Below are 14,115 nucleotides of genomic sequence, written 5' to 3' on the forward strand. Positions count from 1 at the left end.
ATTCTAAGCACTGGAGAGAACAAACTATTTCATGAAGAAACAGAACACTTCACTTTGGCTCATAAACACCTGTAAACAGCATGCTTCACACTGGCACTGCCAACACTAAGCACCGCCAAACAAGAAACACTGCTGGTTCTGTTTTCCCGTTGCCTTGAACCTCATCAGCAGAAGCATTATCCTAACCTTCTTAACTCGGCTTCTGGAAGTCTATACTATAATGAATCCCTCCTCTCCCTGACATATTGAAGGTTGAAGGCTGTAGCACTTTTGCAGCTAATTAGTGGGGGCTCCCTTCCCAGGCATGAGAGTACTGCCAAGAACTACACAGAAGCAACTCAAGTGCCACATGTTAAACACATTATTGCATCAAATTGATCCACATTTCTATTTGTGAACAAGTAGATATACACGATTAAAAGCTCTACTATAAAACACCTTTGTCATGCAAGCATATTTAGTACTGGACAACCTGAAAGCACAATCTTGAGGCAAGTAGCAGGGGAAGGTAATTTTTTATCTTTAAGAACAAAACAAACCAAATAACTGAATTTAAATTGCTGCAACAAACACTTGTTTAATTGGCAAGTCTAACTATTATCCCCCCCCCCAAATATTTTAAAAAGGAACTTAGATCCCTCATTAAACATTCTAGTGCCAAAAATAAGGTGTAAATAAGATTAATTCAGTGCATAGAAGCTACTCTTAATTTCTTCAACTCAGAAAGCCACTTGCAATATGGAACTTCTGCACATCAGTTCTAGCTATAAGATGTATTACTACGCTGCACATCTTGTAGAAGAAAAACCCTGAACATGTGCAGACACACACAAACACCACACACAAACACCACACACAAAATTAAGTGTTCCACTAAGCTCAGCTTGCCAGACTTTTTGTTAGCCAGCTTGAAAGTAAATGTAGGTTGTCTATGGCGAGAGAATGCTGCTTCAGCAGTTCAGAATGAATTTCAAGCCTGTTCTCTATTTTATCTTTTGTCAGTGTAATGTATTCAAGGCAATAGTGAGCTGACAATTTAAATAACTACATTTTAAAACAAACGAAGCATTGATGTTAATGTGTGAAAATGGTCCCAACCCCTGGGAGTCCTGGTTCCCACCATTGTTTACTCTGACAACAGGATATAATTGCTTACTTACTTGGCAGCAAACTTTACCATCTGCTTGCTTGCATGCTGTCCCACAGCCACAAGAGCCTGGATATTAAACTGCTGCTGACGCAGGACTAAGAAACACTGCTTCCCTGAATACAAAGAAAAACAACGCAGGTGTATTAAGGACAAGTTACTCGAGGTCTTTGTGAATGAGAAAAAATGCTTTACTACTTTAATGTTAAGCTGAGTTTTTAAGGGTGGGGGGGTGTGTCTCTCTCCCTCGCTGCCGCCCCCCTCCCCCAAACAGCTACATCAAACTAGTCAGCTCTGCATGCACATACACACCCCCCCCCCCTCGCTGCCGCCCCCCCCCCCCCAAACAGCTACATCAAACTAGTCAGCTCTGCATGCACACGCACCCCCCCCCAATCATTGAGATAAATCAAATAATTCTGCCTTACATCTATAAACATATGAATGGACATTTTCTAAAAATAACAATACGCCTTCCAAGATAAATAGTATCTAGACAAAACAAAAACTAGAAATAATAACTTTTTAAATATCTATTGTTCTTCAACTGCAAGAAGTAAATCATACTTTTCCTTGTTGCTTTGCTCACAACTACTTCAAGTCGACATTATTTTAAAAGAAGATTTTTCTCATCTTCTTAAATTAAAGCTGTAGAGTTCACTTTACAAAGCTGCTCTGAGAGAAATAGGCTTGATTTTGCACCACGGGGACTAAACCAACAATGTTCATTCTATAATACACCACACATTCAGAATGAAGGGGAACAAAAGGAGTATTGATTCTGGTGAATGACAAGAACCTAAAAGACCCAAGTAAAAATTCCTGTAAGAGCAATTTAGTCATGAACAGCTTAGGGAAAAAGAAGTTAATAGGAATTAATAATAGTTTACAAAGAACATAATGCACTTTGTTGACTTTTAAAATGGGTACTTCCAAGTCAACAAAGCTCTTTAGCTGACAGTTACAATCATTTCATATTTCCCCTCACATGTCTAATAATAATTTACTCCTTAACTGAGATGTAAGGAAATATGGTGATTTTAAATGCTTCTTCCTCAGAGAGAGAAATTAACAAACACTTCATTGTTGTACCAGTATCTGATAAAATGCATCAATATAATTTTAATTCCAAGTTCTGACTCATAACATAACATTTCCATTAAAATGGTGAGAATAGGAAGAAGCCAGAAGCTTTGTTATAGATAGCTATTTCCCAGTTATTGTTGACTATAAAACATTAAAATCAACATATATCTAACTTGAACACTGACACTAAAAAGCCAACTGCAGTTTTCATTTGTAATTATGTGGATTACCATTCCTGACACATAGCTGCAGATAATTTAAACACCATCAGAAGATAAATGCAGAACATTTGACACACAGTCTGATGGAAATAAAAGCAAACATATAAAACTGGTACAAAATATTATTAAAAATTAACATTGTGATTATTGGAAATAACTAACCTTGCCCTATGACTGTGATTTCAGAAATGCCAACAAAATTATTTCCATATTTTCAGAAAACATATTTCAGAAAACTATTTCTGTGTTCCAGAGGCTGCAATATCTAAGTAAAGAAGCTAATATGGTATGGATGTACATATTTCTTGCAGGCAAACATTAAGCCACAGATTTAAATTAGAAAAGTACAGGCTTCAGAAATTAAATAGAGCCTTCAATGGTATACACGCCTGTGTTTCAGATCGAGCAAGTCAACAAACGAAGTACAATTTTTCCACAGAACACAATATGCTAAGTTTCTCTGGATAAGCTAGGTGTATCTCACATCTTTGACATCTCAATATTTCTTACTTACAATGTGGTTTGATACAGTATTTCTTAGAAAATAGTATTTGTCTCCATGATTTCAGTCACAAATAATTTAGCAAAATATGATCGAAGTTTCAGCAATGACGTATGAGGTGTTCAAACAAAAATACACAGCTGAAGACAGCTACAATGTCACTCACCTAGTAAATATTTAAGGAGAAGATAGTGAAATAAATGGAGGGACCTGCTATCACACTAATGAGATGCAAAAGTTTGGCAGTTGTACTTAATCCCAAACACTAGAAGTCTCATCAATATTTGCATTATAAAAGGGCTCAAATCTTTTTATCATGAGTAACAGTAGTTGTTTTCATGAGGAAAGAGGATGTTTTGTAGAATACAACCATTTCTAATCACACGGAAGATAAGTGATCAAACAAACCTCACTGATAGGAATAGTTAAAATATCAGTTACAAAGATTGTAGGAGGAAACAGAACTTTTCCCGAAAGAGCCAAAGGCGTGCAAAATAAAATATCAAAAAGACAAGCCATAATCAAATCTAGTTCATGATTAGATGCCTTTCCAGATCAAGAGACGGAAAAAAGGAAGCATCAGAGTGAGAAAAAAACTGGGATTATGGGATGTTCTCCATGTGTTTCAAAACATTTACATGGTATTTAAGTGAAAAGTATCAGACCAACTTTACTCACATTCAACAGTAAACTACTCTAAGTTTCTCTAAAACAAACCAATACTGTGTCCCACAAGAATGCCTAAAAAGATGAAAAGTTTCAAAATAAATTTGGTTAAAAAGGTCTGACTCAGTCTAATGCAAGGAACTTTTAGTCACTGAACAAATAAGAGAAGACACCACACAGAGAATCCTGTCAAAAGTAGTAAGCACATAAAACCAAACAGGAATCAATTTCCCTTCTTAGATGTAAGTACCAAATGACACAAGACCTTATAAGAGAAAAGGATGCAAGGAAGGAATTTGTATAAAGAGTAAAAAATGTTTGGTCATATATATTAATACACTACTAGTTACAGACATCTGCTAGCAAAGAGAAAACTTTATATGGTTCATTATAAAATTTGGTCCCGTATTTAAATTGCTCTTGGTGGTACTCTTATTTTCAGACATACTATTTTGATGTTTTATAAACCTTTGCATTCATAAACCAAAACCAAGTTCAGGTCTAACATACTGTGCAACTCCCAGCTGCCTGGCAGAACCCAGAGTGATTTCCCAACTGCTTTTCAATGATAAACATGATCAGTAGCATAGGCTGGCTTTAAAATAAGGCCAGAAATAACATTTATTCAACCTACGATAAAAACCACAGGGCCCCAAGCACTTTAATTTTAGTACAACCCACAGAATATCCCAACACCCCATTCTTTACACATCCTTCAGTTAATTTCCATCGGACTTCATGAGTGGCTTGCTATACAAGACAGCTGGATTCTGCATTGTTCACATTCTTTTTTTTTGGTTTATTGGTCAGAACAAGACAGGGTTAAATAAAGGATATGTTGGTTATTTAGGAGTCAAACTCGAGCTTCTGAGAAAAACTAAAGCTATTTTTGTGTAAGATTTTCCTGTTTTGTGCAAGACTTTCCTTTCCAAAATGGTAGAAAGAGCGCCACGATGTGTGTGGGAAAGGCTAATATTACTTTTTACTCTTAAACATTTGCTTTTCTTGTAAGATTCTTTCCCCCAAAGCTTAAGTAAACAATCATATGGCATTCCCTAGCAGCATTCCCTGAATGTCAGAATTGTTCTGTGTTGTCAGACCAAGAGGGAACAAGAGCACAATCAATAAATTCAGAACACTTCATGCCCCTAATCAACTCCTTTTGCTTCCATTCTTCAGGTTGTGTTAAAGAGTTTTGAAAATAAGCACTGTTATTTCATGAAAAACAATAGTCTTTCCTGAGGTCAAAGGTGAAGGATGACAAACAGCTTCTTGTAAGTTAATATTGCCATGTTACATATATGTTACTCTGATTGAAGTAAATGCGTACATCATGCAAGTTATCGTATATAAATGCAATACAGAGACAGTAATAAACAACCATTGAACTTTACATTGTTTTAAAGGTCTGCATAGACTACTGTCTTTAATATACTAAATTCTGTTAATAGTCTGAACTTTTCCTCCAATTGCAAAAGCAAAAGCCATAAGGATACTCTTATTTGTATACTGTTAGTAACATCTAAATTAGATAGAGTATCTCCCGTTCAAACAACTTCAAGTTGTAATGACCAAGGCTTTCACAGCTTTTGGGGTTGACAATTTCTATACGTAGCAAAGAGAGACTTCCATGTAAGACCACACCACAAAACTATTGAGGAAATCAGAGAGGACTCCCTAAATTTAAAGATTCTAATACAAATTAAAATGTGCATTATACGTATACATTTACATGCAGTTCCTTATTTTAACTGACTGCAGTACAGACACTCCACATTAAGAAGGACATTTTTTAAGAAAATGAAGCCTCAAAAAGAGAAATTAATCTGGTACCTGTCACAATATTCTGTACTGGATTCTCACCCCTAATTTGCATTATTCCTAATTCTAAGACTACTGTTAAGTTTCATTTGTGAAGATAATTTCTTTACGCTCTTTTCTTTCAACTCTTGGGAAGACAAGGTATTTATATCTCACTACAGAGCTGCCAAACATAACTGAAACCAGTACAACAGTTGTCAGCATCTGATGTCGACTGAAAAGGCCAAAGCCTATTCAAGTTTGCATATGGCAAACTGATCTCCAGAGAGAACTTCTGATTCCAGGGAAGAAATATGGCTGTCAGACAGCCAAGTATGACAGCCCACACTACTGAGAACCTATAAAAGGATTTTCTCTTTGTCTTGTTAAAGAAAGATGATGTTTCTTATTTTAAGTTCAAATTGATATAATCAGATTCTGGTAACTGAAAGTAAAAATCCTGGAATTTTAACACAGATTTTTGTTTCCTGTTGAAGAAGAAGTATAGTGAAAATATTCATATGCAGCAGAATAAATATGGCCTGTCTGACAACTGATACATTTATCATAAAAGTATGTTTTACAGTAGAAGCTTGTAACTTTTATCTCACAACTGTTAACACCCAAAGGAGAATGACTATAATATTTTTAAATTCCTATTATTTACAATTGTCTACACATTATTTAGTAATGTGATAAAACCAAAATTCACTTTTACTACAATGTAATAATAATACCCGATTTCCACTCAGCTGAAAACAAAATTTCCTTTTCCCCTCTTGGGAAAAGAGAGGTGGAAAAAAGAGAAAATAACCAGTCAAAGTGAACAGTGAGTGAACACCGAGTAACCAGGTGGCAAACTCTTCTTGTATGCAAGACATAACCAACAGGTCATGAAGCCAAAATAAACATTCAGGTTATACTAACAATATGAGGAAATAAAAATAAAAACCCTGGAGGCATCTCACCTTTAGCTCTGCTTGTATGAATTCTGCCACGAACCCAAACCACTTCATCAGCCTTCTCCACTGTCAAGTCTTTTATTCGAATCAAAACTCTATCTGAATTACAGGAAAAAAACACATTTTAAAATGGTTTGGGTTTTTTTGAAGCAAAACATTTTTCACTTTAAACTCCAAATACATTTTCTATCATTGCTAAAATTTATAATAAATCCAAAACATTATTTTTTGTATCTATAGCATAATAGATGTACTGAAAACACACAAGATCCCATTTCCTTTCTCCGTGAATTGTACTTGATCAAGTAGTTTTAAACTGCTTCAAGCTTATTGTTTGACTTATATAGCAGGGTCAAACTGCACTAAAACAAAAGCAAGACTTACTGTAGTTCACAGATGGCAGAACCCAGCATGACTACACTATTTTTGATAGGACTTCACTGTGCTGCACTGTACTACCTGCACTACTTAGTCTGAATTTCTGCTAGCTAAGGGATGTCTGCCCTGCTCCACTGTGCGACATCAAAGTTGGTATGCTGAACACACAAAGCAAAACAAAGGCTCAGAGGTGACATAACTATTCTCTGTATCTACGTAAGTAGGGTGAATATCACCGTAAAATAATTATTATTTAAAATAAAGAAGAGAAAGAAACCACAAATAAATGTCCATTAGAAATTAAAAGATTTATTTTGATAAAAACAATAGCATTTTGGAGCAACAAGAGTATTACTGCATAAAATCAGTAAAATTTATTTTAAGAAAGAATCTCTTTGACAACCTGATCAAGCACTACTATCATTGTAGGAGCCAGGATTCATCAGAAAGAACCCTTCAAGTTCTATGTACCCAAGAAAGCTAAATAACAATAGGAATGCATGGTTTGGAAAGGACAGATTTTGGACAGTAAAGGAAAAAATAAAAATTATCAAGGAAAATATTTTTAAATAAATCAGGACTTTAAAAATTGTATACAACCATTATGAACTGCCAATATGCTGGCTGCATGCCACTATTCCTTGAAACGTACTTGTTTAATTGTATTTTTCCATAGATTTTTGGCCAAATGTATTTTTGCATGGTCTCAAACACTTATTTCTTATAGTACCTACAAATCAGTTAGAGGATATACATAGCATTGCACAGAACCTCAACAGTTCTAACAGCTACACTTACTCATTTACAGTTCGTATGTGGTTAAAACACTGCTTATTAGGAAAAAAAAAACTTCAAGGGACATACTGATCCTCATGGGTCTCTTCCAACTCAAGATATTCTATGATTCTATTCTATGATTCTACGATACTTAACACAAGCAAATTCAATCTCTCTGCCTTTCATCACAGACTTCTCCCTTGTTTCAAAATAACATTAAATTTACTAGAACGCTTCCACTCTAGACTTTTCCCGCCAGAACTTTTCCAAAGTTTGCCTACCCCAGGTTACCATCTGCCATTCTGGACTCCTTCCCTCTGTCTCTGAATACCAGTCACAGCTTGCCCTGCAAGCCTATTATTGTGTACTGGGAATTTTAGGGGGTTGAAAATGTTTATTAGCTTGTACTCAGGCCAATCTATTTTTTTCTTCATAGACACACGTTAAAACCAGAACAGAATGAAAGTGCACAGAGAAGTGACTCAAATATATTAATAATATGTGTGTGTGTGCGCGCGCACGTGTGCACCAGGGAAGGGTGAAAGGAGAATAAAGATGTTATCACTTGCCAGCAACTTCTGGTGTTCAAACTTTATCAGTACAGTACTATAGGAAACATGCAACCAGCACAACCCATAAGCTTTAGTATTTCTACGAGTTTGATACTCAGACAGTTAAAATTACCTCAGTCAACTTAAAACTGTATTGTTAGAAACTTAAAACATTTTCCAGGCACCAGCATAAAAGACAGAATGAGGTGTTACCCTTTTTATGGATCCTTAGTGTTTCAGGAACCATCTGCATTAGATAAATATTTTTAAAAGTCTTTTGGATACATAATTGTTCATGTTTCATCAAGACTAAACAAGACAACTTTAACACAAGAATTTTTATATGGTATGAATTATTAAAAAATATTTCACCTTTCATAAAAAGGGTAATAAAACAATATCCAAAAAGAGACATCAAAAAGTCATTTTTTCCAACAGCAGACCACAGAATCACAGCATGGCTGAGGTTGGAAGGGACCTCTGCAGGTCATCTGGTCCAACCCCCTTCTCAAGCAGGGCCACCTAGAGCCAGATGCCAGGACCATGCCCAGATGGCTTTTGAATATCTCCAAGGATGGAAACTCCACAGCCTCTCCGGACAACCTGTGCCAGTGCTCAGTCACCCTCACAGTGAAAAAGTGTTTCCTGATATTCAGAGGAAACCTCCTGTCTTTCTGTTTGTGCCCATTGCCCCTGGTCCTGTCAATGTGCTCCATGAAAAGAGCTAGATGTGGCAATCGTTATGTCACTTTGTTTCCCTCCCTCAACACTTCCCAAATCTAGTCTTCTTTTCTTCTCATTTCTAAAATGCCAGTAGTTCATGATAATGTCTACATTTGTTAGTGTAAACAATTGTTTGTCTTTGTCACTCATTTTCTCTTGTCCAACCAAGATATTGTAGCTCAAACCTTCCCTCTGTACTCCCACATATCATTTCACCCGGAATTCCCTTCAGTTCATTTCTCTCTCTTCCATGATAAAAACTAAGCTTCCTGCTCTCACCTTTAAGGTCCTCCCACCATACTCTTCTGACTACCACCTACTTGTTCTTTCACAAATGCAAGCTATACTTACGTTTTCTGTCTTCTTGCCACATAAACACTTATAGACAATTAAATAATGCAAAAATAAAAGATGTTTTAAACCATGCTACAGTTGCAGTGAAGACAAGGGAACAAAGATTTTAAATGAAGTTCAAACAAAACACTCTGTAGGTCCTCCCACCAAACACACCCTTCTGACTACCACCTACTTGTTCTTTCACAAAAGCTATACTTACGTTTTCTGTCTTCTTGCCACATAAACACTTATAGACAATTAAATAATGCAAAAATAAAAGATGTTTTAAACCATGCTACAGTTGCAGTGAAGACAAGGGAACAAAGATTTTAAATGAAGTTCAAACAAAACACTCTGTAAGTCTGAAATTACACTTCCAGCCCAAATTCAACATTCATGCTATCTCACCTTCATTGCCATTTTGAATCATGTTTAAGGGGCAACTGGTTTTTTGTTTCCTTCATCTATAGCACAATCTCTTCTTTTCAACATACTAAATATCCTTATCTTTCTCTCAGAACTCTAACCTCTTCTAAACATGGGAGGAGAGGATAAAAACCCAAAAAGCTGTGTGGGTTATACAAGACAAAATCACTTTTCCACCCCCCGATCCCCATTCCCTGCCTGTCACATCAGCCTGTTTACTAAGTTCATTTATCTTGCATCATGGAGTTTTGAACAGTATGATCAATATTTCTGCTGTCTCTGTGAAGTGCCAGCATCTTTACAATGTTGGATAAATTTGAAAAAGGCAGGCAAGTTTAATAAAAAAAACTGAAAGCCAAAAGCAGTATAAGAGGAAGGCAGCTTCCAGGGAGGGGAGATGAAAGTAGTGGGGCTGAAGGGAGAAAAAGGGAAAGGCAAGTGGAGTTTTACTAGCAATCATAGCCTCAAGCAGGCAGGAAGGACTTAAAGACATGATGTAACAGGAAGTGAGAACATCAGATAGCCAGGGCAGCCTACATTAGCAGAAGAAAGACTGAAGTGGGCCAAGAATGAAGGCACAGGTGTGTGTGAGATCAGTAGAGCAGGATGGAGCATCTATACAACTTCGTGAAAATGTGAAAAGAGGTTTAATTTGCCTGCAGAGGAACAAGAATCTATGAGTAAATCTATGAGTATGGCAAAAGGACAACAAGCCTATCCCTTGGAAAGGGAGAATAATTTGCGCTGATCACTCTAAGCTTTTTAACTCCCCATGTACAGCCAGCGTCCTCAGGACAGTGCAGCTACTACAGCAAGCCTAAAAGCAACAGTGCTGCAGACGTCCAACTGAGCTCCTACCCACATCTGTGCTGCCTGTATTGTCTGTTGGCTCCAGTTACCAGACAGTACGTGGATCTGCAACATGTCATACCACAATTCATGATTCTGACTTAGAAATGGCATGCACCCGCAGAGACTTCAGAAACAAACAAAATTAATACAGTACAGACAGATGGGAACACTCGCATTTGTGCTTCCCCACCACCCCCTGCCCCAAGCAGTAGTTCCACCAAGACACTCAATTCAAGCAGAATACTTTGGGGAAAAGCATATATACACTACTGATGCCGACTGATGACTTCAACCTCCCGTGAGTCCTTTGATAAGAGCTCTCCCTGGCAGGAAGTACTGAATCTTTAAATAAGAGGGCGTTAGTCTCAACGAAGGGACTAGGCTGATCTTGAACTTTTTTATTATAGACATTTTGGTTTTTGTTACCTAATTTTGGTGTTCTGGACAATCATCTTCTAAAAAATGGAACAGCAGGAGTGTTGTAGGTTGTATTTTAAGCCCAATGGAAAACCTACTCAATCTTGTCCATACACTGGCTGAGACTTTTTTTTTTCCAAACGAGGATTGAGGGTCAAGGGGACAACAGATCTAAATACAGCACTCAGCCTTTTTCATATCATTCCCTGTAGCTTTTGCCATTTTCCTTCTCAACATATTCTCTTCCTCCATGGTATTTTTGAGTGTTTCTTTTGAATATGAGACAGTTGGCAGGGTAGACCTTTCTCCACGAGAGTAGGATTTGATCTGCCATCTCAGTCTGCCAGCTTGGGTCTCCCACACAGTTGTTTGCTATGGGGTGTGAAACTGGCAGAGGAAACACAGCTTGCAGAAACGCTAGTGAGCCAAATGTCATCACAGAAGAGTGCAGGGAGAGGAGATCCAACAGGGCAACCTTTCAGCCTACAGTCAGCAGTGCACGTTAACCAGTCAGATACTAATTTGGAAGTTACCTTTTTCTTAATATTATACCTTTCAGGTTGTGACTGCACACCAATTTATGGATTGTTTGACGGTAACATGTATATGGATGGCTGTGCTCCTGCCCCTTCCAGCAGTCTTCTGACCTATAGCCAACCTATTTCACTTTGCTAAGCTGGCTAAACAAGTTGTTATTATTAGCATGTTGAAACGGATCAGCAGAAGACCCAGCATCAGGAAGAGGGAGACCACAGCAGCCAGCAGTTGGGCTGGCTTACAATGTGATTTCAACTTTAGTTCCCTTTATTTGACAGCTAGTATGTATTTTATTCAATAATGACTCTTAATACAGTCTCTAGTGATTTTCTTGTCCCGTTGCATTCTTGACATAATGTTCCCCTTCAGTTGGTTTTAACCTATGATTGCTTTTGTGGCTCCTCCTCTTCCCCACATTCTGCATTCCCCTTCCTAAGGGAGGTCAACCAAAACAACCATTCAGAGAAAAAAAAAATCACCTAATCACAGATGATGTTCCTTTTTTACATTTCACTATGAAGAAGTGAGAAGAAGCCAGTCTATTACCTTCCCTCGTTCCTGTTTCATGCACTGAATAATATGAAGATTAGTATTTCTTGGGATGTTGGTCTAGGAGATTGTTCTCTAGCTGACAAGTCTTTCTGAATCCCAATTCCCCAACAGTATAAAATGAGCATTTCATGAATTCACAGTGGTGTGAATAATGATAAAACCCATAAATATTAATATGTATTATTAATGCATTTGGTGCTCATATGCAGGAGTAATGAAGGCTGCATAAGCAGCCAGATATCCTCCTCAGAGAGAGAGCGCTGTTGCAGCAAGCCATAGCAGAACTTACTCCAAAGAAAAAAACTGACATCTCAGGACTCAGTACATTATAAATAATAATAATTTAATAAAAAAAAAAGCCTGCAGTGATGGACAGAGTGTGTAGGGCGTGGTACAGGCAAGGGCAAAGATTGAGATGCCATAACCTCTCTGGACCCAGCTCCAATATCCAACCACACTCATGATTTTTCTTCCTTCTATCTATCAGAATTTCCTCTGTTCCGACTTGTGTCCATGACCTCCTGTCCAATTACCACACACCTCCAAGACTCTGGCTTTACCTTCTCTACACCCTCCCATTAAGTAGCTTTAAACAGTAATAAGATCACCCCACAGCTTCCTATTCTCCAGGCTGAACAAGCCCAGCTCCCTCAGCCTCTCCTCAGAGATCCTGTGCTCCAGTCCCCCGAGCAATTTGATAGCTCTCCATTGGACTGGCTCCAAAATGTTAATGTCCTCCTTGCGCTGGAGAGCCCAAAACTGGACACAGCACTCCAAGTGCAGCCTCACAAGTGCCAAATGTATCCAAATAAAAGGAGAGAATGGCAGCAGGATTTGAATGAAAAAGTTTGGTAAATGATTTCTCAAACAAGTACTGTAGATATGTAGTACAGAACTTCTTTACCCCCCTCCCCTCTTTTTAAAAAACTTTTTTCATTTTTTAACTGACCTGGTTTCTCTTGGGATTGTATCATTGATGACACTCCATATCTTTCCTTAGCATAATCCTAAAATGGAGGTGAGAAACATACATCAAAGAAGCATACACAAAATGGACAAAATCATTACAGATTTAACTGAGGTAATACAAAACAATTAGCTATAATATTAAAGTCAAGAAATTGTGCTTCAGACTCTTAGAGATCTACAAGTGAGAGAATTGTGCCCTGTAAGAAAAAAAAAATACCAATAACAGCACACACACACATTAGGATCATTATTTGCTACACAGAAGCTAGTGTGAATACCTCTGTAAAGAGCCTACCCCTGAAAAGATATGAGTCCTACAGAAGTAGATCCATGGCTAAGTATTTCCTTCCAATATTCAGGGACACTAAGAAATCCAGAAGATCGCATGTCATTAGGACAGCCAAAGCAAGCTCGACTGACTACCAAGAAAATCTCTTAGGTAAGACGCAGGGGGGGTAGGGCCTTTTCATCAAAAAGATCACAATTCTAGTTTCCCAACTAAGCCCACTCATTTCCAAATAAAAAAAGCCTTAGTTTATTTATTTTATTCTATTCAATATATGAATCTAAGTTCATTCTAAATACTTTACTTGGGAGGGGTTTCCGTTCCTCTGCTTTTGATAAATCATGGCCCGTATATAATTTTACAGAAGGCACCTACACTCAGAATTCCTTACTGCTGATGGATTTTTGGCTTTTCAACAGCAAGCAAAATTGATTTTATAACAATATGAACTGATGCTCGTTCTCAATACTTTTTTTGTCTTCTTGAAGAAATACTAGCCTACAATTTTTCAGCACTGATCCGTGATCTTCAAATACAGAGACATCTGCCAGGCCAGCAGGAGCGACCGGTGCCCCTGCAGAAGCGGCCTGCTATGGAGCAGCAGCCCAGGTGTTTCTGCAGGGGACTGCAACGGGGAAAGGGCACAGGGACAGGGCAGGGCCGGGCTGTTTCTCATCGCTCAAGCATGGCCTCCTCCACCCCACACGCGGAGATCGGACTCCAGCGGGGCTCAGGAAACGCTGTGTGACCGGAGAGGGGCAGAGCTCTTCACTGAAGCACGAACTGGCCGGGACCGGCGAAGGGGGAAGGGGGAGGTGGGCAGGCAGGGCAAAAGCAAAAGGCAGCTCTGCCCTGGGGCCCGGCCAAACCCCCCCCCCCCCCCGGCCCCGCCCCCCCACCCCCCCAGGGGCCCCTCCCCCCCGCCCC

The 14,115-nt window shown here is 38.3% G+C and overlaps 1 protein-coding gene across 1 annotated transcript in view; it reads right to left on the reverse strand.

The window, feature by feature from the left end:
* DARS (aspartyl-tRNA synthetase) overlaps positions 1-12,938 on the reverse strand; it is a 42,800-nt gene extending 29,862 nt beyond the window's left edge. Inside the window, exons 1-3 of the mRNA XM_009318935.1 lie at positions 12,883-12,938; positions 6,391-6,483; positions 1,161-1,263 (exon numbers count right to left, since the gene is read on the reverse strand). Coding sequence (XP_009317210.1) covers positions 1,161-1,263; positions 6,391-6,483; positions 12,883-12,907 — 221 coding nt within the window. The 5' untranslated portion in view covers positions 12,908-12,938. The remainder of the gene's footprint in view (positions 1-1,160; positions 1,264-6,390; positions 6,484-12,882) is intronic.
* Positions 12,939-14,115: the final 1,177 nt, after the last annotated feature.

This window comes from Pygoscelis adeliae, unplaced genomic scaffold (assembly GCF_000699105.1).
Source record: "Pygoscelis adeliae isolate BGI_AS28 unplaced genomic scaffold, ASM69910v1 Scaffold222, whole genome shotgun sequence".
Classification (NCBI taxonomy): Eukaryota; Metazoa; Chordata; class Aves; order Sphenisciformes; family Spheniscidae; genus Pygoscelis; species Pygoscelis adeliae.